General features: G+C 52.2%; 1 protein-coding gene across 4 annotated transcripts in view; it reads right to left on the minus strand.

Annotated features, from left to right (window-relative positions):
* Positions 1-25636, minus strand: part of LOXL2 (lysyl oxidase like 2) — a 97525-nt gene that overhangs the window by 29344 nt on the left and 42545 nt on the right. For 2 of the 4 annotated variants that reach the window (XR_012513273.1, XM_074384063.1), the window contains exons 4-6: positions 16310-16521; positions 9811-10033; positions 5189-5393 (exon numbers count right to left, since the gene is read on the minus strand). Coding sequence is in view for 3 of the 4 variants with exons in the window: in XM_074384063.1 (XP_074240164.1) it covers positions 5189-5393; positions 9811-10033; positions 16310-16521 (640 nt within the window). In the remaining variant the exon portion in view is untranslated. The remainder of the gene's footprint in view (positions 1-5188; positions 5394-9810; positions 10034-16309; positions 16522-25636) is intronic. The other 2 variants (XM_003937173.4, XM_074384064.1) reach the window with 2 other exon arrangements.

Genomic DNA, 25636 nt, shown 5'->3' on the forward strand with positions numbered 1-25636 from the left:
AATTCAGCTTGAGGTTGAAGATTAGGGAGTGGGGAATCCTTAAAGAGTGATAAAAGCTTTAGCTCCACCTTCCTCATCTGTTAAAAGGGCAATTAATTATAATATGTGTTTTGCCGGGTCAGGGTCAGGATTTTTTTTTCTTTTTTTGAGACGAAGTCTTGCTGTGTTGCCCAGGCTGCAGTAAAATGGCGCGATCTCAGCTCACTGCAACCTTTGCCTTCCAGGTTCAAGTGATTCTCCTGCCTCAGCCCCCACAAATGGCTGGGACTACAGGCACATTCCACCACACCCAGCTAATGTTTGTATTTTCAGTAGAGACAGGGTTTCACCGTGTTGGCCAGACTGGTCTCTAACTCCTGACAAGTGATCTGCCCACCTCGGCCTCCCAAGGTGCCGAGATTACAGGCGTGTGCCACCCCTGCACCCGGCCCAGGATGAGATTATGGGGAATGAAGAATATGTCAAGTATGTCAAGTGACTAGGGACTCAGTAAATGGTCAGTATTTTTAGTATTATGTCCTCTGTATCATCCATTTGTTTTGTGTAAGTTATTTCTTAGGTTTTTCTTATTTCTCCCACTTGACATGAGCTCCTGGAGAGCAGAGTATTTGTGGAATAAATGATTCTCCATTCCAGGATCCAGGCCAAAGAGCACTCAGCCAATGTGTGTGATTGCTAAGACGACAGCCCAAGAGTGGACAGGGCAGGAAAAGCCGACGTAAGCACCAGCATGCTTCCGACTCCAATGGTCAGTCTCCTGGCTGAACTTCCATGTAAACTTGCATGGCTCTCAGACATGGGGGAGGAGGCCCCAGGGGGGCAGGGCCACCCTCCCGAAGCTTGCGTACTCATGGTGCATCCAAGGAAGGGCACGGAGGAGGAGGCCCAGCGTGGCTCACCCTCTTCCTGCCCCACTGAGTTCCGTGGGTTGGGCAGGTGGAAGAGGCTCGGAAGAACACTGGACCGAGCATCTGGCTTCAGGGTGCCCATGGTGTCTATGACTTCTGCTGACCTGGGATTTGCATTTTGCATCCTTGACCTGCGGCTGTCACCTACTCCTGGCTTCTGGAGCACCCTCAATTGTTCCTTCTCACGGTGCCTTCCCCATCTCCACATCGGCTGTGTTCTTCCCCACATACAAACGCTGCTCTAGGTGACCACAGGCCTGAGGCAGAATTAGGATGCAGTGGAAAAGCCGCGTCTAACATCTTGCAGCTGTGTTATGGCTTCCGTGGGTCCAGGCCAATGGGTAGGCTGAACCGTCAGCTAAGCTGGTTACAATCAGATTGTAGGAAGCACAAGAGAACAGAATAGGACACATCACGGGTTCTGCGTGTTGTAAAGCTAAGCTCTTGTTTACAAAACTTTTGGTGGAGTTTTGCATGTGTGACGGATGCTGTCACATGCATTCCTTCTTGGGGATTGCGTGCAAAAGGGTTTTGAAGCCACCCATCTGGAGCTGCCCCCTCCAGCATGGGAACCACCAGCCACATGTGGCTATTGGGCACTTGAAATGTAGCCAGCCACTTTGTCTACACTTCTGAGTGGAGCCGTGTTATGGCTTCCATGACGCCAGTGAGTACTTAGAAATGTAGACACACTGAGATGTCTGTAGGTGTAAAATATGTACTGGATTTCAAGCACTTAGCACCAAATATGCAAATGATCTCATTAATAGCATTCATATTGATTACATGTTGAAATAATACTTCGGATACACTGGTTTAAAGAAAATACATTATTAAAATTAAAGTCATCTTTTTCAAATTGTGGCTGCTAAAAAATGCAAAGTTACATATGTGGTTCCTGTTCTGTTTCTTTTCTTTTTGAGAGACAGAGTCTCGCTGTGTCACTCAAGCTAGAGTGCAGTGGCTCGATCATGGTTCACTGCAGCCTCCACCTCCCAGGCTCAAGCGATCATCCCAACTCCGCCTTCTGAGTAGCTGGGACCACAGGTGTGTGCCACCATGCCTGGCTAATCTTTTTAAAATTTTTATAGAGCCAGGAGCGGTGGCTCACGCCTATAATTCCAACACTTTGGGAGACCAAGGCAGGTAGATTACAAGGTCAGGAGATTGAGACTATCCTGGCTAACATGGTGAAACCCCATTTCTACCAAAAATATAAAAATTTACTCAGGTGTGGTGGCACATGCCTATAGTCCCAGCTACTCGTGAGGCTGAGGCAGGAGAATCGCCTGAATCTGGGAGGCTCAGCAATAAGCTGAGATCACGCCACTGCACTCCAGCCTGGGCGACAGAGTGAGACTCGGTCACAAAAAAAACATAAAAAATTTTTAGAGCGGGGGTCTCACTATGTTGGCCAGGCTGGTCTTGAACTCTCAGGCTCAAGTGATTCTCCCACTTCTGCTTCTCAAAGTCTCAGAATTATAGGCTTGAGTCCTACTGTTTCTATCAGACAGCACTGGTCCAGGATTAGAACTTCTTCACCAAGTATTTGTACTGCTGACCCTACTTATTCAACTGGAACACATTCATTCATTCTTTCTTTTAACACGAACATCTCTGGAGTGCTGCGTACTGGCAGGCTTGGTACTAAGGACACAGAGATAAAGACACAGGTGCTCCCCTCATGGGGCATGAAGCCTTGCAGGGAGGTGGAGGCACCAACAGGCAGTTGGGGCCTGATGTGTGCGGGGTCCTGAGGCAGAGTGCAGAGCCTGACCAGGACCTCATGTCTATGCTTCTGAGGCTGGAGCCAGTCAGAGCTGCAGGTACCGTGTGTTCAGCCACCTTGTTCCACAGTGAAGAATCTGAGGCCCAGAAAGTCAATCTAGGTCACCAAGCAAGCAGGTGGCCGGGCGGGAGAAGAGGACTCAGATTGCCTGCCTCCTGGTCATTGCCTTTGCACGCCTCCTGGCCCTGGGTGCAGTCACTGAACCCATCGGCAGCGAGAGCCAGGATCAAGGGGCTGACCCTGTCTGCTCTGTGACTTGACATTAAATGTGGTAGTTTTCCCTTTCTGCCTACAGGAGTTGACCCCGCCCAGCATGACAGGAGATAATCAATCATCCACTGGTTCTTTCAAGGACAGCATCAAAATGCCAAATGCCTCTTTCTCCCAGCATTCTGCAGGTCCCTGGAAACCTCTGGCTGCTCTGGGCAGTGAAGTAATTAGGTCACACAGCACACACCCATGATAAATGGAATGTTCATGTCATCGAGGGCCTGTTTATTCCTCAGAATGAGTGGTCTTTGTCCTGGAGGCCCTGGGAGAGGATGAACTCACACGCTGGCCAATCAGTAAGTAACTGCAGGGAAAGTCAAGATCCAGAGGGGCCGGGTGCGGTAGCTGACGTCTATAATCCCGGCACTTTGATAGGCCGAAGTGGGCGGATCACTTGAGGTCAGGAGTTCGAGACCAGCCTGGCCAACATGGTGAAACCCCGTCTCTACTAAAAATACAAAAACTGCCTGGGTGTGGTGGTGCACACCTGTAATCCCAGGCTACTCAGGAGGCTGAGGCAGGAGAATCGCTTGTACTTGGGAGGTGGAGGTTGCAGTGAGCTGAGATCAACCCCATTGCACTGGGTGACTGAGTGAGACTCTGTCTCAAAAAAGATCCAGGGGATCCTGAGGAGCTCACCGTGCCCAGGGAAGGAGCCCTGTTATGGCCCAGTGGACACTGCCAGGTGACATGATGTGACTCAGTGTACCCCAGCCCCCCAAACTTCAGTGCACACCTGGAAGCTTCCATGGACTGGAGAACAGAGACAGAGAGACATTCCGAATGAGAACAGGACTGGACCAAGGTAGGTATGAGGAAGAAGCATCTGAGAGTTGGAAGACGTGCGTTTCAGTCTTTCTCTGCCGGCAATGGTTGGGGTGGCCTCGGATTTGTTCTCATTTCCTGGACTACAGGACCCGAGGTCTTCTCCAGCAGCGCTGTCCATGAGTCTAGGACTCTCTGCTACTGGAATGCAGGCCTCCTTCCAACGTCAGGAGACCCTGTAAGAGCTGACCCACTGCAGCCTAGGGCCTGAGTAAGCCGAAGAAACCGCCAGCCAATGGCACTAGACAGATGAGCTCCACTTCTAGAAGGGGGAAAGCTCCATGGCCTTTGACTCAGCTGGAGGTTAAGTTCAATGCAGGATTCTGGATTCTCCCACAGAAAACCACTGAATGCGGTGTCAGGCCCTGGGCTAGTGGGGACTATCATTTCCTCCAGGCTGTGATCAGTGACCTCACCACATTCCTTTCTGTGGGGTGATGGCCCGACATCTGACACTATGGAAATATCCCCTCCCCACTGGACAGGCCGCCCTACCCCTTGCCTGCAGCCGGTTCTGCTTCCTACCCATCCCTTCCCAGCCACAGTAGCCCACGGTCTGCGGCAGCCTCCCTGCTGGTCAAGGCTGAAAAGATTCCAGGAAATGACTATGACTTCTCTTGCTCAAGTCACAGTTGTCCCAGCGAGGGCTGGGCACTCCCAGGCTGCCCAGTCTGTTTGGGTCGAAAACTCCTCCTGCTGAATGACCGAGGCTCACGAGGATAAGTGGTTTTCGTGCGGCTGGCTGGGGAGGAGAAGTGGCCTCTTCTGGGTCATCTTCTGGTTCCAACATCACTTTCCACCAAGGGACCCACTTGAAAGCCTCCTTCACTTCTGTTTTTTGCTCACATGAAAGATTTGTTCAGGACAGCTAATAAAAAGCAGGCCCTTTCTCGATTAGTCTGAGGACATCCGGGGGCGGTCTCTTGTTCCCTTGCTCTGCGGTCAGGGAGGAGATGTTTGCAGGGCTGCTCCACGGAGGAAAAGTAACAGGGCATTTGGTCCTTGGGTTGTACAGAGTGGCTCGGTCTGCTGAACTTGGAGGCCCTCTCCTGGAGGAGGGGTCTGAGAACCCCAGCTTTTTTGGTGGGGCAGTGGAGAGCACTGGGTTAGGAGTTGAGACCCACGATGGAGTATTCACTGGCTGAGAATATGTTATCTCACCTTGGACGTTTACTTCATTCTTTGGGCCTCAGCTTCCAAATCCGTAAAATAGGATCTCAATGTTCTCTAAGGCCCCTTTCAGCTGTCTAGGGAGAGGCCTGGGATTCTCTCCCAGGCAGATGCTAAAAGGAGGAGGCCAAGTGAGGATCGTGGAGAGCTCATGGCGCAGCCAGGCCGGGCTCACAGCACCTTGCTCCCGGGAAGAGAGGCTCCCTCCAGCCTCCCCAGTCCTTACCTTGTCCCAGTCGGGAGCCCGTGACTGCCTCTTTGGCACTCCCAAAGCCCAGCTCTCTGCAGACCACACTGGCCGACACCAGGTCCCACTTGTCGTCGCAGACGGTCCCCCATTCTCCATTTTTGAGCACCTCCACGCGGCCCTCCCCGATGCTGGCGCCGCCTCTCAGTCGCACCAGGGGTTGCTGGAGAGACACACGGTCCTGCTGAGCACAGACGCTGATGCACATTCAGCGGGCAACCACTGTCTACTCCCCTCCCTTCCCCACCACCCTGCTCCCAGGCCAGCCACTCAGTCTGGGAGCTGCCACTGTGCTTGATGTATGGATGGGTGTGTGTGTCACGGGTGTGGGAGCTTCCTCTACAGAGTCAGCTCTGGTCCAAGCTCCCTTTGCAGCCCTTGCATGGAGCTTCTGTCCTGGTCCTCTGGGAAGCCCATCGAGGACCATCAATCACTCATCACCCCAACCTATTCATGGCACAAGTATCCTTTCATCAGCACTTCCCCCACCAACTCCAGAGCTTCATGCTTTAGCGATACAGAAAGAAGCACCTACCCCCCAGAAGTCTGCAGATTCCAAACGGATCATAATTATTCCTTAAAACAAGGTTGCTCTTTTTTTTTTTTTTTTTTTTTTTTTTTTTGAGATGGAGTCTCATTCTGTCATCCAGGCTGGAGTGCAGTGGCATAATCTCAGCTCACTGCAACTTTTGCCTCCCAGGTTCAAGTGATTCTCCTGCCTCAGCCTCTGGAGTAGCTGGGATTACAGGCATGCACTACCACACCTGGCTAATTTTTTATATTTTTGGTAGAGATGGGGTTTCATTATGTTGGCCAGGCTGGTCTCAAACTCCTGACCTCAAGTGATCCGCCCGCCCTGGCTTCCCAAAGTGCTGGGATTACAGATGTGAGCCACCGCGCCCGGCATCAAGGTTGCTTCTAAGCAAGTTTGGATCAACCTTGCTTGTAACACAGCACCACAGTCTAGGCCTGCAGACTCCACGGTACTAGGCGGGCACTAGAACAATTCTGCTGTGCACACCAGTTAGAGGCAGGAGGGAGCAGACAGGAGAATGGGAAGACAGGGAGCTGCAAAGCCAACCCTCATAAAGCCATGACTCAGAATGGAGGCTGTAAGGGATGGGAGCCCCATACTGATTTTTCCAGTGCTGGAGGCATGCCCAGCCACCCCCGATATGACTCCAAGTCTAAATTGGCCTGATTCCATTAGATACAGCCCCGCCAGCGATGCAGAGAGGGTGGAGAGTGAGCATTGAAATACCCTTCATGCTCACTCACAGTCTGGAAGCTTTCATCTCCTTGTGAGTTCCCTGAGTTAGGGAGGAGTAAGACCCCACTCTCTACGTCCTGGCCACAGTGGATCATGTCTTACAAGATGGAAGGAGCTGGGTCGCTTGACGCCAGCTGTCCACATACCCAGGTTTGCATCTGTCTCTCTGCACGTGTGTATGTGCAGGCTCACCTGCATGCGTGCTGCATGTATACACGTGTGTGTTTTGGAGGAGGCTCAGAAGCCTGTGAGGCTCTCAGCTGCTGCTGCTGCTCTTTCAACTGCACACAGAGGGAGTGAGGAAGACTGTGCAGCCATCTGGGCTTGTCACGTCAGATCAGAGTCATCGTCTGCCCTGGGCCCTGTGTTGTCCTCAGCCCGTAACTGTCCTCGCTCTACTACTGAGGGCTTGGGTGAGGCAGGCCTGGGTGGAGGGGACCTTTTCAAGCATTCACATCTACCAGCTACCTTGAGAGGGATGATGACATACAAGAGCCTGCCTCTTCACCAGCTGTACCTTGGGGCTGGCAGTGGCGGGGGGCGGGGGGCAGCGGTGCTGGGACAGAACCCAGATGTACAGACCCCAGGTACTGCACTGACCCCAGCAGTATGGGGAGAAGGAAAAAGGGGAAAAATATCCATTGGCCATAGGAACTTTTATCCCAGCTTAAAAAAAAAAAAAAAAAAACCCAAACAGAACAAAACAAGTACAACTGCCGGCTCCAGCCTCTGTTTTCTGTGGAACGGCGGCCTCCTGCTTCCCCAACCTCCCTTCCCAAGCTGTCTTCCCACAGAGTGACTATCCATGACCTAAGCTTAACGGAGGCGGAGTGTCAAATAACCTCGCCCCAGCTGGCGGTGGGCAGGCAGTCAGCTGGCCCCAAAGGGAAGAAAGAAACCAAGGGAAAATATGATGTAAGGCCTGCTCGCTCTGTTTTAATTGGTTTGGTATGAACTTGATTCCTCTACTTTAAACCGCGGAGTAGAGGAATTCCAAAACAGTAGGATCTGGTATTCTGGATGACACACGAGGAAAGCTCAGAGGCTCAGGCTGAGGCTGTGGGAAGGCTGTGGCCATCGAGTCACACACGGGGGCAAGGAGGGTAAGGGGGAGTTTGGGGGGTGGTGGGCTGATTGTTGGAGGAGGGGGAAGTGGCGCTGTCCACGTGTGCCCTGGAGCCACACGTGTAATGGTGTGGTCACCTCTGTGCTCTTCAGAGGCCTCTGGGTACTGAGGGGACAGAGGAGGCAGGGCCTCATGGAAGTGCCAGGAAGTCGCTCCTACTAGTCCCCACTCCCTCTGCTGAGGAGGGCGGGGCTCCCAACATGCATTTCACTCCTCTCACTTAAGGCTCAGTCTTTTGTCCAAATCGCCACCCAGCTTGGGAGAGGGGCACCCAGTGTGGTCTATCCAGCTCTTGCCATGGTTTCCCTTTTATGTTGGAGGAGTGTAATCACCAAAAAGAGGGGAGACAGGGGAGGGAAGGGGGAAAGAGGGAGTGGGAAGAGAAGAGGGGACAAAAGGGCGGGGCTGGGGGAGGGCTGGGTGGCTCAGCCCCTCTGCTCCTGCCTGGCTGCCTGGACCTGCTGACACCTTTCTGACACACTCTCTGCTCCCACCCCAGAGCCCTTCTGCCTCCTCTGGCTCCCTTTTATCCCTGCCTTGGTGACAGCCCACCTGGAATGCACCCTGCCAACGCGCTGATGACTACGATCATCACGCTCCTCAGACACTATCTCCACTCACGTGGAGTCAGCAGACACTGCCGTAACGACTGAGGTTCCACCTGGCACAGGCAATCAGCTCCGAGACGTGATCGGTCACTTCTCCTATCCCTCCCTCTCCTCTTCCCTGTTGCTATCCCCATATACTCACCAGAAATTAGCTGTTTCCTGAACGCAGAAATCACAGAGACTCTTTGATGGATATCGTAGAAAGGAAGTGGAGGAAAAAGAAAAGCGAATCGAGAAGAGACAGACAGGGTGCTTGCTCTTTTTCAGAGGCCGGGCCAAGCCTGCTGTGGTTGGGCTGCTCTACCTGTCCTAAGAAATCGACCAGTTGGGCTGGGCACGGTGGCTCACGTCTGTAATCCCAGCACTTTGGGAGGCCGAGGTGGGTGGATCATCTGAGGTCTGGACTTCAAGACCAGCCTAGCCAACATGGTGAAACCCCATCTCTACTAAAAATAAAAAAACTAGCCAGGCATGGTAGTGGGTGCCTGTAATCCCAGCTAATTGGGAGGCTGAGTCAGGAGAATCAGAATCTTGTGAACCCAGAAGGCAGAGGTTACAGTGAGCCAGGCTGGCACAAGAGTGAAACTCCATCTCAAAAAACAAAGTAAGAAACGAAACTGGCCTTTTGAAATGGGGCTGTTACTTTATATGGGAAGATGTTCATCTGCATTTCTGGAATATACTCACATACACCCCCCCACACACACACACTCACACCCACACGCACTCAGACACACACACTCCCACACACACACACCTGACACACCCCCCCCAAGACACACTCATATACCCCCACACACTCACACACCCACATACCCACTCATACAGCCCCCCCCCACACACACTCATACTCCACACACATACACCCACACGGGGACACACACTCACATCCCCACACACGCTCATACACATCCCCCACACTCATACACCCCACACACTCACACACCCCCCACACTCACACACCCCCCACACTCACACACCCCCCCACACTCATACACACCCCCAACACACCCCACACATTCACACACACCCCCAAACACACCCAGACACACCCCACACATACACCCACACTCACACCCACATACAAACTCACACACCCCCCCCCAACTCATATAGAAACACAGACATGCTGTTTCACATGAATATAACGTAACTAATGTACAGACGACTTAGGATAATGGCACGTTTTCTACCTTGGTGGAAGCTTTTTAAAATTGTTATCCACTCTATTGCAAAATAAACCAAACATGCTTGGAAACGTGTGGTGGACTGCATGTGCTTTTCGGTGCTGGGTCACATTTCCCATTCTCCTTTGGGAATTGTGCAGGGGCACAAGGTCCCTGTCACACATCCGTTCATGGCCTGCTCACGCTGAGTAAGCAAACAGCACACAGACAGCCTGTGACAACCGCCGCTGGGGTATTCTCCCCCATGCAGTCCTTCTCTACAGAGGACGCTGAGGTCTCAGGGTGAAGCAGCAACGATGGTGACCTCAGCTGGGGCCAGCCCTCCTCACTCTCCTGGGGTATCATGCCTACTCCCTCCACACCATCCCATCCCAAGGGCCAAGTAGCCACACCTCATGCCCCACCCTTACCTCTGGCTTGTAGGCTTTCCGGAATCTCGACGGTCCGTCAGGGCTGAAGACCGGGCCAGGCACACAACTGACCACGGCCGGGAGCCCATTCTCACAGGTGACATTCTTCATGGGGTCCAGTGACACCTGGGGGCCCAGCTTGCAGCTGGAGATGTGGGCCTCTGTGCCGGTGCAGTCCATGGAGAATGGCCAGTAGCGCTGCTTCCTCCGTGAGGCAAACATTCTGCAGAGGGTAGGAAGGGACAGGTGACCAGGGCATCATGACACTTACCCCCGATTCCTTCTGCACCGAGGCAGAACGAGAGAGGCGGGGCCCTGCTCCTGGAGCTCAGCCCTGCTTCACAGAAGGGTCCCAGCTCAGTGCATTCCACCAACATTCACTGAGCACCTGGTAATGCCAGGCACCGCACTGGGCACTGGGGGATAGGACCCAGAGGGTGAGCAAGGCCTTCTGCCCTCAGGCAGCTTCCATTCCAGGAGAGAAAGAACTAACTCAGTGTAAGAAAATAATAATAATGAAGCCCAGGAATACCACGAATACAGAATGCACAAAGCTATTTAAAACAGGTGAGGCCTGGGCGTGGTGGCTCATGCCGGTAATCTAAGCACGTTAGGAGGCTGGGCTGGGCGGATCACAAGGTCAGGAGATCAAGACCACCCAGGCCAACATGGTGAAACCCCATCTCTACTAAAAATACAAAAATTAGCTGGGTGTGGTGGTGCGCATGCCTGTAGTCCCAGCTATTCGGGAGGGTGAGCAGGAGGATCTCTTGAATTTGAGAGGCGGAGACTGCAGTGAGCCAACATCACGCCATTGCACTCCAGCGTGGCAACAGAGCAAGACTCTGTATCAGGAAAAAAAAAATAAAAGGTGCGATCCCTGATCCTAGAAAACCCTTCACAGTCTAAAATAAACCATTGTTAACCCTAAGTCTTCAGATAATTTTAACACAATTTATTGTTATTCCATTTTTTTTTGTTTGTTTTTTTGAGACGGAGTTTCGCTCTTGTTACCCAGGCTGGAGTGCAATGGCGCGATCTCGGCTCACCGCAACCTCCGCCTCCTGGGTTCAGGCAATTCTCCTGCCTCAGCCTCCTGAGTAGCTGGGATTACAGGCACGCGCCACCACGCCCAGCTAATTTTTTGTATTTTCATTTTTTTTTTTTTTTTTTTGAGACGGAGTTTCGCTCTCGTTACCCAGGCTGGAGTGCAATGGCGCGATCTCGGCTCACCGCAACCTCCGCCTCCTGGGCTCAGGCAATTCTCCTGCCTCAGCCTCCTGAGTAGCTGGGATTACAGGCACGCACCACCATGCCCAGCTAACTTTTTGTATTTTTAGTAGAGACGGGGTTTCACCTTGTTGACCGGGATGGTCTCGATCTCTCGACCTCGTGATCCACCCGCCTCGGCCTCCCAAAGTGCTGGGATTACAGGCTTGAGCCACCGCGCCCGGCTAATTTTTTGTATTTTTAGTAGAGACGGGGTTTCACCATGTTGACCAGGATGGTCTCGATCTCTTGACCTTGTGATCCACCCACCTCGACCTCCCAAAGTGCTGGGATTACAGGCGTGAGCCACCGTGCCCGGCTTTTTTTTTTTTTTTTTTTTTGGAGAGAGTCACTCTATCCCCTACGCAGAAGTGCAGTGGTGCGATCTTTGCTCACTGCAACCTCCGCCTCCTGGGTTCAAGCGATTCTCATGCCTCACCCTCCTGAGTAGCTGGGATTACAGGCACCCTGCCACTATGCCTGGCTAATTTTTGTATTTTTAGTTGAGATGGGGTTTTGCCTTGTTGGCCAGGCTGGTCTCGAACCCCTGATCTCAAGTGATCCGCCCGCTTTGGCCTCCCAAAGCGCTGGGATTACAGGCGTGAGCCACTGCACCCGATCTGTTGTCATTCTTTAGCTTAATTTTTATCAATGAGCAGTACAAGCTGACTGCTAAACTCTCTCAGCGATCTACAAAATTAACTTTGTGTTTCCAATGAAAACAGTCTTAAATTACTACATCTGCTGAATCAAAGTACAATGTGCTTAGCAGTAGAAATTATAATGGTAACAAAACTCAGGAAGATCAGTGAGGTTGAGGATGTCTCTGTATAATATCCTAGGGAAGCCCTTAGCCTGTATTGCTAGCATGTGCAAAGTGTTCCTTTGCATTTTTTTTTAAAGACAGAATATGGATGCAGGTAATTTGGTTTTTTTTCTGAAACAACAACCAACTGACAAGTAATAGACTGGCTAACAAAAAGGCTACTGTGCCTCAGTTTCTCATGTCCAAAAATCAGAAGTAGTAATAGTATCTGCTGCACTAGATTGTTGTGATTATTTATTTATTCATTGTTGTTTTTTTTTGGGGGGGGGGATGGAGTCTCACTGTTGCCCAGGCTGGAGTTCACTAGTGCGATCTCGGCTCACGGCAACCTCTGTTTCCTTGGTTCAAGTGATTCTCCTGCCTCAGCCTCCAGAGTAGCTGGTATTACAGGCACACACCACCACGCCCAGCTAATTTTTCATATTTTTTAGTAGACGCAGGGTTTTACCATGTTGGCCAGGCTGGTCTTGAACTCTTGACCTCAAGTGGTCTGCCTGCCTGGGCCTCCCAAAATGCTGGGATTACAGGCATGAGCCACCATGCCCAGCCTGTTGTGACAGTTTAAATGAGTTAATACTTGCCACTAAAACAGTGCCCAGACATAGGGAGGGCTACATAAGAGTCCGTGAAGTAAAGTAAATAAAGAAAACTTTACTGGTTAAAGAAAAAAGGAGAATGAGAGGAGGGTGGGCTTCCCTAGTTGCAGCGACAGGAGACAACTTTATGGAAGAGGAGGCTTTAAATCAGGCCCTAAATGATGGTGGGATTTGAAACAAAGGAGGTCCAGGAAGGCCCTCCTGCCTGCTCATGCCAACCCAGCTTTTTAGGGCCAGCAGTGCTTGTCTCTGTGCGGCAGGACCGAGGGGGATGCCAGAAGGAGCCAGTGGAGGGGCCTTGCTGGGCAGGCTGACCCCGAGAAAGGGCAAAAGCGAAGTCCCGTCCCTGCTGGTCCAGCAGCCCTGGAAGGACCTCCTTTGTCTCAGAGCGAACGGGAAGTGAAGACAGAGGAAGGACAAATCCTACAGACACAGTTACCATCTCTCCTTAACCCAAATTTGAGACTTGTTACAATTCTAGTGTGCCTGTGAACATAATGACACAGAGTCTTGCTACGAGGACTATCCCGGTAAATTCACGGTGCGTGCTCACCACAGCGGCGGCCAGAGCAGAGAACGGCTCAGGAGGGCTATTAATACTCCCAGGAACCACTGCCCCCTCCACACTTCCTGCAAGGCCCCTGCACTTGGATGCCCACACCATGTTCCATGACGTCCCTACAATGGGCGGGAGAAGACACAGCAGAGGGGGAACACCAGCTGCTTGAGGATTGGTCAGACCCCACCGTCTGCCCCGGCTCAGGAAAACCCTTTTGCGTCCAGCAGCCAGTGAGCACCACCCTCTCCAGGAACAGATGTCCTGCATGCTCAATGGAGAGCTCAGAGCCCACAGCAAACAGAACTGTCCCCAGCAGCCTGGATCTCTCTGACATCAGCCCCCAGGAATGTGCAGCCACTCCAGCACATCTAGGCCTCCCTGAGGCAGCCCTCCCCTCCTCCTTCTCAGTATGTCACTGGGGACGGGCCTCCGAGCTGCAGACGGAGGCCCTCGGAGGGTGGCAGACAGCCCACCTGGCTCCAGGCCTGGAGACTGGAGGGGTGACTGGAGTGAGTGAGGCCGCCTGGGTGCAGCGGAGCGGAGCAGGAAGCCTGCTGTGAAAGAGGCAGCTAGGCCAATAGCTGGGCTGACTGAACCAAGAGTCCTATCCACCAGCTCTCCCCCAGCCAAGGGTGAAGGCAGATGTCATGGGATTCTGCCAGTTGCTAAGTACATCTTTTTCCATGATGCTTTCTGGACGTGGGGAAATAGCACAGGATGGGTTTGAGATGGACTTAAGCTAAAACCCCAGAAGCCCCTACTTGGCTATGTGGACCAAAGTGTGGTCCACAGTTAGCGAACAGAAATGCTGGCCGTGCCTCTGTGGCAGGTGGAGGATGCTGGGGGGAGCTCTCCCTGGAGCCGACCCAGCTGTCCTGCAGGCTCTGCCGGGTGTGGGCTGTGACACTCCGAGTCCACTGCCCTTCAGGCCTCTTCCATGCAGACCCAGGGCTTGGGCCAGTGGTCTCTGAGCCTTACCATGTCCTAAGAGTCCTAGCCCTTTGCTGGCAGATAGCCCACCGAGGTACAGAAACTCTTCACAGCACCTTTCTCTTTTGGGGACATGTAGGTTTAACTGTCACTGAGTCCCAGATATGAACATAAAATGACAGGGACAAGCAAGAAGATCGCGCTTTCCCTCACATTCCTCTGCTAGAAAGTCTGCCCCCTTGCTCCCTGCCCCACCCAGCTAGAAGGCTGCAAGAGGGGTTAGTTTCCAGCAGCTCCTGTTCCTCATCTCTCATCCTGCAGACAGCACCACCCACCACCCCCTTCTTGGGTTGCTCTCAGCCTTGGAAGCCTTATCCTCCCCCTACTTGAAAAGGCAAAGCCACAGACGCCAGGGTGGGAGGGGCGGGGAGGGGGTTCCAATGCAGCACGTGACAGGATTACCCAGGGCTCAGCTGCTGAAACTGGCCTGAGATCAACTCCTCAAAAGCCGAGAAGGACTCTGGACTGGTCAGGGTTGGGAGATGGCTTCCAAATGCCATCTGAACAAGGTGTGTGCTGTGCAGTTCGGAACTGCAGCCAGGCTGGGGGCACTGGCAGGGCCAGCCAGGTAGGAAGTCTGCCAGGGAAGGGGCTTGCTTTTCTTGGCTCCAACTGGTAAGAAAAGCTGAGAAGGTGTCACCAGGGAAGGAGTCGGGTGGGAGTTCCCCAAAGTATTCTGAGGACGGTGACTCCTGGTGCCAACAGGAAGGAAGATCTGGGCCATGTCTGGGGGCTGGAATCACCATCGACGTTACCCTAGGGTGTTGTGTGCTCACCCCACTGGGCAGCTCTGTGGCCGCACTCATTCAGCCACGTGGGGGTCTGGAGGCTGGGACCAAAGTACGGCCCACCCCATCCAGGCCAGGCTGGGCCAGGGTCAGGGAGGGATATGCGGTCTGCCCCGCACCCCAGGGAGCTCGCGGGTAGAACTGGGGCTCCAAGCTAGGTCTCCTGGAAGCCAAGTCTTCTCTTCCTCTAATTTGGAAGGAAAGAGACAGTGCTGTGAGTCTGCACTCTCCATGACTGTGGACCCTACAGCTGGATACAGGGGACCTCCAGAGGCCAGGCTGTGCATGAGGCTGGGATCTGCCCCTTTCTGGTTCTACCACGTTTCTCCAGTTTCCTCAACTCTTGGAAACAGACCCCTATTTCCCAGTGGTGGTGTGAGAATTAAATGACTGAGAATAGTGCCTGGCACGTGGTAAGCCCTTAGTAAAGAGAAGGTAATATTCCTATCATTATTAAGAGGAGGGAGGCTGGGAGCAGTGGCTCAGGCCTATAATCCCAGCACTTTGGGAGGCCAAGGCAGGCGGATCAAGAGGTCAGCAGTTTGTGACCAGCCTGACCAACATGCTAAAACCCTGCCTCTACTATATATTTTTAGTATAAACATTAGTATAAACATATTTAATATAAACATTAGCTGGGCGTGCTGGCGTGTGCCCATAATCCCAGCTACTTAGGAGGCTGAGGCAGGAGAATCACTTGACCCCAGGAGGCAGAGGTTGCAGTGAGCCGAGATAGCACCACTGCACTCCAGCCTGGGTGACAGAGCAAGAATCTGTTTCAAAAAAAAAAGAGGGAAGAAGACCCTGTGATCCACCAAGTATACCCCAAGTAAACGCCAGCTTGTTGGGGTGCTGGAATCCTTCCACTGGACACCCGTTAAGTCAAATGACTCCAGGTTCTGCCCCTGCCTACTTCTTTCCCCCACTGGGAAATATGAACGTTAGCAACCATAACAGCACTGGCGGATTTAACTGGGATTGAATGAAGGGAATGGCATTGGTCAGTTTCTCAATGACCTGCTGCAATTTCCAGATTTCTCAGAATCACCATTTGCAGAGGGCAAGTAAACATTTCTTCTTTAGTTAATGTTGTCTCTGCCAGGCCTGGCCAGGGTATTGCCCTAGCTTACCTCATGCAGTCCCTGAGCGGGCTAGCAGCACCCCAATCTGGGGTTCTCTGGGCTGGGGGTACCCTGCACCTCACTTCTGCAGTATGCCATCCCTCAGGCTACTCTGGGGATTAGGGTCTATCTCCTGTAGACCTGTGAGTTCCTCAAGGGTTAGGATGCCACAGGGTGCCCTTGAACTTGGCACCTGGCCCAGCAGAGGGGCTCTATGCAGGCTGCCTGCAAGGACACCCGCTTGCCTGGCTGTGCCTGGCCAAGGAAAGGCTGCCGCCAGGGCGGACTCCTTTAACCAGGTAGGCGGGGCAGGAGCCCTCAAAGCCACCCCTTCCGTGCAGTCCTCTTACTTGTACACTTTGGTGTTGTACGTCCTCTCCCCAGGGAAGCCAAACATGCCGCAGACCACGCGGGAATTCTTGGCCGTCCAGTGCTTGTCACAGATCTGCTTCCAGGTCTTGCCCTCCTTCACCTCCACGTAGCCCTCCATCACTGGGGTGCGCCTGCGGTAGGCCGAGAGGATAGCTCGGATCCGAATGTCCTCCACCTGGATATTCAGGTTCTGGGAAGAAGGAGGAGTGGAAGGAGAGGGTTACCCTCTGGCCTCGCTGCAGAGACATCAGGCATTCAGTCCTTCAGTGACTACAGGCTGGGCCTGCCCGTGCCCTTGGGCCCTGCAGTGAGCTCCAGGCACCCCCGAGGAGCACATGGCCCAAGCTGCAATTAGAGAGCGCTGTGCATGGGTGGTAGTGTGGCTGCAAGGACTCAACACGGAGTGGGGCAACCTGGAGCAGTCAGAGAAGACTCGGGAGACCCATGGGCTTCTCCCACATCCGAACCTAAGATCTTAGAGAGCACAGGGCGGCAGCCTCTTCCTGCACAGGCCTTGAAATAAATGCAAGGGAGAGAAAGGGTTCTTTGAATGCGGATTTCACATTTCACTCCAAAGCACGTGTGTATGTGCCTGTGAGTGTGTCTCTGTGTGTCTCCCTGATTAATCTTTCAGTAAAAGTTGAGTTTCAGATAGAGGAGCCCCAGAAGCTGGTGGTGCCACCTTGCAGACTCCGTCATATCCCAGGGGTGGGCATTCCATGTTCAAAAATTCTTAGAGAGGCCTGAGAGAAGGGGCAGGGCTTAGAGAGAAAGGAAGCAGAGATTCTGGCATTGAGCATCCTGTGTGCAGAGACCCACACCTACCTGGCAGGGATCAGGGAAGTAGGGTTGGGGACAACGGTTTGGCCACAGTAAGGAAAGGAGAGACTGCAAACGTCTTGAGTCCCTTGGAGGGTCCCCTTCCCACACCCACCCCACTCATCTGTCTGTGGACAGGGGCTGGGGTGTGGGTTGGAAAGATTCATTGGCAAGGCCCTTTGGGAGGAGGTGGAGATGGCTGGAGGGGCACAGGTGGGAGGAAGGCGCCTGTCTCCCTGCCACGTGGGCATTCCTCCTCCCTTGACATGGAGCTGGAACGCCTGTGTACCACCTACACCTGGGTCCTGGGGATCTGGCAGGAGAGGGAGCCTCGAGAGGCCAAGCTGGATGAGAGGAGCAGAGGTTCCTGGAGTTACAGTGGCACTTACTGATGCCTTTCCAAGACCTGCCATAACAGGCTCCAAATACTATGGAAGTTCCCTCCTGAATCACATGGCCCGCCATCCCAGCTCTTGCTACAGTCCCTGACTGAGGGCCAGCAACCAGAGAGCTCTTTATTCTTTTAAATAATTAATTAATTATTATTATTAACTATTTGAGGCAGGGTTTCACTCTGTTGCCCAGACTGGAGTGCAGGGGTGTGATCGTGGCTCACTGCAGTCTCATATCCTGGGCTCAAGCAATCCTTCTACTTCAGTCTCCCAAGTAGCTGGGAGTGCAGGTGTGCACCACCATGCCCAGCTGATTTTAAAATACATCTCAGAGATGAGGTATATGTTGCCTCAGCTGGTCTCAAACTCCTGGCCTCATGGGATCTCCCCACCTCGGCCCACCTCAGCCTTCCTAAGCGCTGGAATTACAGGTATGAGCTACTGCAGCCGGCTCCTTCTAAAACACAGATCTAACTTTGTCCCTTGACTAACTCCTATTTGTCTATGTAATACCCTCATACTGAGTGAGATGTTCTCAGGCATTCAGAACTGATTCCACCTGTGCCTCCAGCCCCATCACTGTCCCCAGCTTCTCATGGATCGGCAGACACCATGAATCGCAGCGCATAACAGCAACAGCTACCACAGAGCAGGCAACAGGTGCCCAGCCCTGTGCGAAGTGCTTTCCTGGCCTTCTCTTACCTAACCAATGAAGTGGTTGATGGCTACTGCCATCCCCATCTTAAAAGACGAGAATACCAGCTGATTCCGGTCCCCTTGCCTGGACCGCCTGAGGTGCAATGGAAGACACACACGCACTGTGAGTGGGCCACAGAGCAGGACGTATGACCGGTCTGAGTGGGGCTGGAAGGCAGAAGGAACCCAGTACCCCAACTGCCACAGCCCTCTCCAGCCGAGATGCAAATGAACCACGAGGTTGAACAGAACCATTCTTTGGGTGCCCGGGGATTCACGTCTCCTTGCCACGGGCTCCAGGGTCCACAGCCAGGCCCGGCTCCAGGTCCTGCAGGGCGGTGGAAGGTATGTGGACCTGGAGTGACGGCACTTGGCTCGGTTTCCTTTCCGCCAGAGTGGAAGGAATGCTGCCAGTGGCAGGATTATACCCCAGCCTGGATCCTGGATCCTTTACAGCCCTCATTGAGGCCGCAGGACCCGTGCCACCAAGACACGTGGACAGGGGTGAGCCAAGAAAGGGCCTGAGGTCTAACCCAGCCCACCAGCCGGCCGCCTTCTGTCTCTTCCCACCTCGGGAGGCTGGGCTGGAATTCCAGTGTGTAACTGTCAGGCCCAGAAGGAAAGTTACTACCTAGCATGAGGCCTGCGCTTCACGGGGCAGGCAGCCCAGGCTGACCTTCGGTTCACAGATCCTTTCCCCTGCAGTAGGCAGCAGTGCAGGCTCGCAGCAGGGAAGGTGTGACCCCCAGCACCTGGCTGCCACAGGAGGAGGAGGAAGGCCTGGCTGGAGGAGCTCAGCAGACCCCGCTGGAAAGAGCTATGCGGGCCTGAGGCCAGCACACACCAACCCAAACGCCAAGGGAGCTTGCGCTCATTCCTGTGATGATACTGGGCAGGTTCCCCTGCTAAATATGGCTGGTGGGGAGAGCCCTGGGGCTCCACCGTGAAGGCAATGCAGCCTGGAAAGAAAGGGCTAGCAGCAGGTCTCATCATCCTCACTCTTCCACTGACTCACTGCATACGTGTTTATGCATCTGTGTGTGTGTGTGTGTGTGTGTGTGTGTGTGTGTGTGTGTGTGTGTGTGTATGTGCATGGTGGTGTGCACTTCATGGTCTGTGTGTGTGCACGCTGGTAGAAAATGTGCATGGTGATACATGCGTGATGGTGTGTTTGTGAGTGTCGGTGTGTCCATGTGTCATGTGAGTCTCTGTGTGTCTCTGGGACTGTGTCTGTGTGCACGATGATGTATGCATGACAGGGTTGTGTGCGTATGCCTGTGTGTCATGTGGTTCTCTGTATGCTCTCTCTGTATGAGTGTCTATGTTACATGGGTCTCTGTATGTACAGAGTGTGCATTTGTTTATGTGTCTTATGGTGGAGGAAATTCTGCAAGGATCTTGTTCCTTCCAAGGCCTTTGGAAAGCAGTCACGACACGCTTCACACTCATTCCTTCAAACTGGAACGTCTTCTCCTCATCTCCCTCCAAAGAACCAAAGCTTCCCCAGTCTTTAGGGCTTAAATCTACCTTATTCATTCATTCATTTAACAAAACACAGTCTCTGCCCTCCCTGGGCCTTGCTGGGCTTCCTCCTTACACTGTAACCATAGCGCCCTGTCTCAATAATGACAGCTATGGGCATCATTTATCAAACACCAATTTACTGCAGGCTCGGTTCCTTTTTATTTTTATTTATTTATTTATTTGTTGGAGAGGGAGTCTTGCTCTGTCACCCAGGCTGGAGTGCAGTGGCACGATCTCAGCTCACCGCAACCTCTGCCTCCCAGGTTCAAGCCATTCTCCTGCCTCAGCCTCCTGAGTAGCTGGGATCACAAGCATGCACCACCATGACTGGCTAATTTTTTGTATTTTTAGTAGAGAAAGGGTTTCACCATGTTGGCCAGGCTGGTCTTGAACACCTGACTTCGTGATCCACCCACTTTGGCCTCCCAAAGTGCTGGGATTACAGGTGTGAGCCACTGCGCCTGGCCAACTGCAGGCTAGGTTTTATACAGAAAACTTTACATTCACTCCGTTAGTCAATTACCATGGCAGCTTTCAAGATGGCTCCTGGTCCACCCATTTAGAGGTGAAAACATGAGAAATCTTGGCAAGCTTTTGCAAGTCACCCAAGTTTACACAGCTAATAAATAGGTAAAACAAGTATGCAAATCGAGTTCTGACTCCAAATCTGTGCTCCAGGCTCATAATGACCACTGGTCTCTGAGCAGTCCTCATCTCATGCCTGTGTCCGATCCACTGCCCGGTACTGAGGGTGACTCACCCAGGGCAGGGCCTGCGGCTCAGAATTCTGGGTGTCTCCTTCAGCCACCTGAAGGGTGCTGGTGCTGCGCACAATGGAAGCCCAGCACCCTACAGCGAGGAGCAGTGAGTCAGACCGGAGTGTGTACGTGAGGGGAGAGCTAGGCTCTGGGTGTTCTTGCCTTTAGGCCAGCGGAAAGACACAAGGAAACCCTTTGGGGCACACATTTGGTGCTCACACAGGCTAACCAGCTCACAGAGGCTTAGTGAGACCTCTTAGAAAACACGCGCACACACGTCACCCATCACCTCTCTCTTAACTTCACTGCTGTGGAATCCCTTCCATAACCACAAGTATTACGATCCATTTTCCCCAGGAGTTCAGCCCCAAAAGTGAAGAGAAAGTTTGAAATATTAAAATATACACACATTTTTTTTTTCTTTTTAAAATGAAAGGCCCTCTAGGCTTGTGAGTTTAAAATTCAGCCCCAAATCCCAGAAGCTGGTCAAGTACCCTGCACATATTAAAATTCAAACTAAAACCTGATGCTGTCCCTCTTGCCAGCGACGACAGTGCACCCAGACCTCCAAATAGCTTCCCTCCAAGGCAGACACAGAAACCCCGGGGATGTGTGGTCCTCAGAGCTCATTACATCCTCCGGCAGGGCCTGAGGCTCTGGGAGTGATCTGCACCCGCTCCCAGAGTGAAAACTAAGGCACAGCCAGGTAAGGGACTTGTGACTTCAGCCAGAGAGGAAGGGAGCCCTGGGCTCTGACTTTCAGGTTTATGCCTGAATGACATTTAGCATTTGCAGCATCTGCCCATGACTTGTAAATTCCAGAACGCAAGAGTCTGGGGCTGTTGCCAATGAGGAAAAATCACCCATTTTGAAAGTCTAGCTGGAAGTTGCATCAGAGAAAGGTACAAGGAGAAGCAAAGCAATGCAGCCAGCCTACATGAATCCACGTCACAGTCACTCTAAACTCTCAGCACCAGGCACGCTGGCAAGGCCAAGTTTTAGCTTAATGGTCCTTCTCCTTCCTGCTGTTCTATAAGTTATAATTTAATATCAGCCCAGGCTTTCTTGGCTGAGAAGTCATCCTGGGGAAGAGAGGACCATGTTGGGAAGACATAACATCATGCCAACATCTCAATGAGAATGTCCGACTGTCCACTCTAGCCAGCCTCTGCTCAGCTCGCACGTAGCCTCCCACGACCACCAGCAAGTTCCTGCATCTTCCTCTCAGAGCCTGCAGCTTTCCTACTTTGGCTACTTAAAACCAAAACAGGGCTGGACATCCCTAATCCCAGCACTTTGGGAAGCTGAGGCGGATGGATCACCATGTCAGGAGTTTGAGACTAGCCTGGCCAAAATGGTGAAACCTCATCTCTACTAAAAATACAGAAAAATTAGCCGGGCATGGTGGCACATTCCTGTAATTCCAGCTACTTGGGAGACTGAGGTAGGAGAATTGCTTGAACCTGGAAGGCGGAGGTTACAAGGAGCTGAGATCACACCACTGCACTCCAGCCTGGGCAACAGAGCAAGACTCTGTCTCAAAACCAACCAACCAACCAACCAACCAACCAACCAACCAACCAACCTGGGCCGGACGAGGTGACTCACACCTCTAATCCCAGCACTTTGGGAGGCTAAGGTGGGTGGATCACTTCAAGTCAGGATTTCAACATCAGCCAGGCCAAGTTGGTGAGAACCCATCTCTCACCAACTTGTAAAAAACAAAAATACAAAAAACAGCTGGGCGTGGTGGTGCACACCTGTAATCTCAGCTACTCAAGAGGTTGAGGCAGGAGAACTGCTTGAATCCGGGAGATAGAAGTTGCGGTAAGCCGAGATGGTGCCACTGCATTCCAAACTGGGCAACAGAGCAAGACTCTGTGTCAAAATAAATAAATAAATAGATAGATAGATAGATAGATAGATAGATAGATAGATAGATAGATAGGCTGGGCACGGTGGCTCATACCTATAATCCCAACACTTGGCGAGGCTGAGGCAGGCAGATCATTTGAGGTCACGAGTTTGAGACCAGCCTGACCAACATGATGAAACCCTGTCTGTACTAAAAATACAAAAAAAATTAGCCAGGTGTGGTGGTGGGCGCCTGTAATACCAGCTACTCAGAAGGCTGAGGCAGAAGAATCCTCTGAACCCGGGAGGTAGAGTTTGCAGTAAGCTGAGGTCACGCCACTGTATTTCAGCCTGAGCGACAGACTGAGACTCCATCTCAAAAAATAAATAAACGAACCAACAAATAAATAATGAAATAAATAAAACAGGCTGGGTGTGGTGGCTCACACCTATAATATCCTCATGCTTTGAGAGGCTGAGGCAGGAGGATGGCTTGAGCCCAGGAGTACAAGACCAACATAGGTGACAGAATGAAACCTCATTTCTTCAAAGGAAAAAAGTTAAAAATTTAGCTGGGCAGGGTGGCACATGCCCATAGTCCTACCTCCCAGGAGGCCGAGGTGGGAGGATCACTTGAGCCTACGAGTTTGAGGCTGCAGTGAACTAGGATTGTGCCACTAGACTCCAGCCTAAGCGAGAGCGTGAGAATTTCTCTCTAAAAAACAAAACAATACAGCGACCTCCCAGATACAGACCCACATCCCAGCTGCGTGCCTGACACCCTCCTCAGCACCTCCACCCAAACACATCCAAGATGGCTTCAACTCTGCCTCTTTTCATTGAGCCTTGAGGGACGCTCCTGCCTCCAGCTTTGCAGACCTCTGTTACCCTCTCTCTTCCTCACTCATGCGGCCATTCAGCCCTAGCAAGACCTTCTCTGCCCTTCTATCAGCTTGCCCTTGCCTCTCCCAGTTCCCAGTCAGCTGTGCAAGGAGAATGCGTGGGAGCATAAGAACGATATGACAATTTCGTCATCTCGCCTAGGCCCACACTGTCTCCTCACCTCTGGTTTCTTCTCCCATCCATTCAGCCTCTTTGACCACAGAGCATTCAAGATCTTCCTGGAGGCCTGCCTGCCTTAGGTAGAAAGAAGGGACAGAGAATGGCAGGGTGTGGGATGGGCCTATCACAATCCCGCCAATCATCAGGGAAAATGTTATTCATCCATTCAAAAATATTTGCCCAGTGCTACCATGTCCCAAGTACTGTGTGAGACCTTGAAAAGACAGACGGGCATGGTCCTTGCTGTCATGAGGTCCCTCATCTACAGGAGGAGAGGAGGCACCAGCATCTCCATGAAGCCCCCTCTCCTGCCCCCCAAGTATCACCCCCACAGGTTTGAATTCCTCTTTATTCCTCCAGCACTGGCGTTCTGGTGACTCACTGGGTTACTGGCTTATACTGACTATCTTGTGCTAGCATTTACTTTTCCACATGCTTTTGCTGCTCAGTTGGACTGTGAATCCCGTAAGGGCAAAAATCTGCCTTATTCATTTTTGTATTACCCACACAGCAAGAATTTATTACTGGTTCCTTCCAACCATGTTTGAGGACCCACTATAGCCAGACACATAGTGGGCCCTCAAACATGGTTGGAAGGTACCAGTCATGATTTCTTCAAAATCCAACAACAGGAGTTTAGCTTAGCTAGACATGCTGAGTGCCAAGTCCAACATTTTAATAAAGACTCTTTTCATTCTTTAGTGCAAAATAAACAGCTAGGCAGTCCCCATCTCTCTTCGTAACATAAGCAGAACTTGCGTGGCTTATGGATAGACAAGAGAACATGTAAGCTTTGTCCAGCCATTCTTTTGTCACCTGAGCTCTCTAACACCCTCTCCCCTTTGCCCTTGAGATCTGAAATTAATCAATAGTTGCTGAACTTAATTAAAAGCCGTACTGATCCACAGCACACAGTGAGTTGGCTTGGCTAAGTGGGTATTATCTGTACACAGTATAAGGCATGCAGAGTCTGACTATGTTATAACTATCCCCTTTCGATGATCCAATAAGAAACTTCTAGTTCAAGAAGCTGCTAAGGGTCAGGCACAGTGGCTCATGCCTGTAATCCCAGCACTTCGGGAGGCCGAGGCAGGCGGATCACCTGAGGTCAGGAGTTTTAAACCAGCCTGGCCAACATGGGGAAACCCCGTCTCTACTAAAGATAAAAAAAATGAACCGGGAATAGTGGTGCGTGCCTATAATCCCAGCTACTCGGGAGGCTGAGGCAGGAGAATCGCTTGAACCCAGGAAGCACGGGTTGCAGTGAGCCAAGATGGCGCAGTTGCACTCCAGCCTGGATGACAAGAGTGAAACTCTGTCCCGGGAAAAAAAAAAAAGCTGTTGTTAACATTCTCCAGCCTATGACTTCCAGATGGAAGAAGAGGAGAGAGGAAAGGCATTTCAACAATTTTTGTTGATCAGGTCTAGGTGATAGAGGCCACTGGGGGCAGCATGGGGGTGGCCTGGAGAGCTGAGGTCATGCTGACACCACCAAAGGAAAGAGCCAGTAGCCTGTCGTGCCCTTCCTCCTATAAATCAAGAGCTTTGCAACACTGCTGGAGAACGGAATGCTCTGTTTCATTTTCCAAGCAGGCAGCCACTTGGGTAGGTAACAGAGGCTGCTTCTTTGGAGAACAGGCAAGCCCTGCTGTCAGCAGGAAGCCGGTGGGACACCTGTTCCAACAACCAGCCCCTGTGACCCAGGCAGTTCCTCCTGTCCTGGTCAGGCCTGACTGCCCGCCACACACCCTGGTGGGGAATCTGATGCTTCTCTTCACAGCAATCATCACCATGGTAACACAGTCACTACTGCCAGATGGAAAGCTCAGGGTGGGCAAGATGGTCTGTTCCATCACTCCCTTTATCTTCATGCCTAGCGTAGGGTCTGGTGCTCGATTGAAATGTATCGGGTGAATGAATGAACAGATCCTCAGCAAAAGCCTCCTGGAGATGAGGAGGGGGATTCCTTGGCACTGACACCCAGCATGGCTGAGGTGACTCAACTAAGCCACTTACGCTCATTGCAGAACCAGGCTGCCCACTGCCCACTCTGCCCTAGTCATGTCACCAGCCCTCCCTGCAGAGCGGGGCTGCCCATGCCAGAAAGGAGGGGCTTTCTCCAGCCCAGATCAAGCCCCCAATAGCAACTTTCCCACAGGTTTCCTCATTCACCTCTCCTCCAAACCGCCATGCAACTAAG

Source organism: Saimiri boliviensis, chromosome 13 (assembly GCF_048565385.1).
Source record: "Saimiri boliviensis isolate mSaiBol1 chromosome 13, mSaiBol1.pri, whole genome shotgun sequence".
NCBI classification, from domain to species: Eukaryota; Metazoa; Chordata; class Mammalia; order Primates; family Cebidae; genus Saimiri; species Saimiri boliviensis.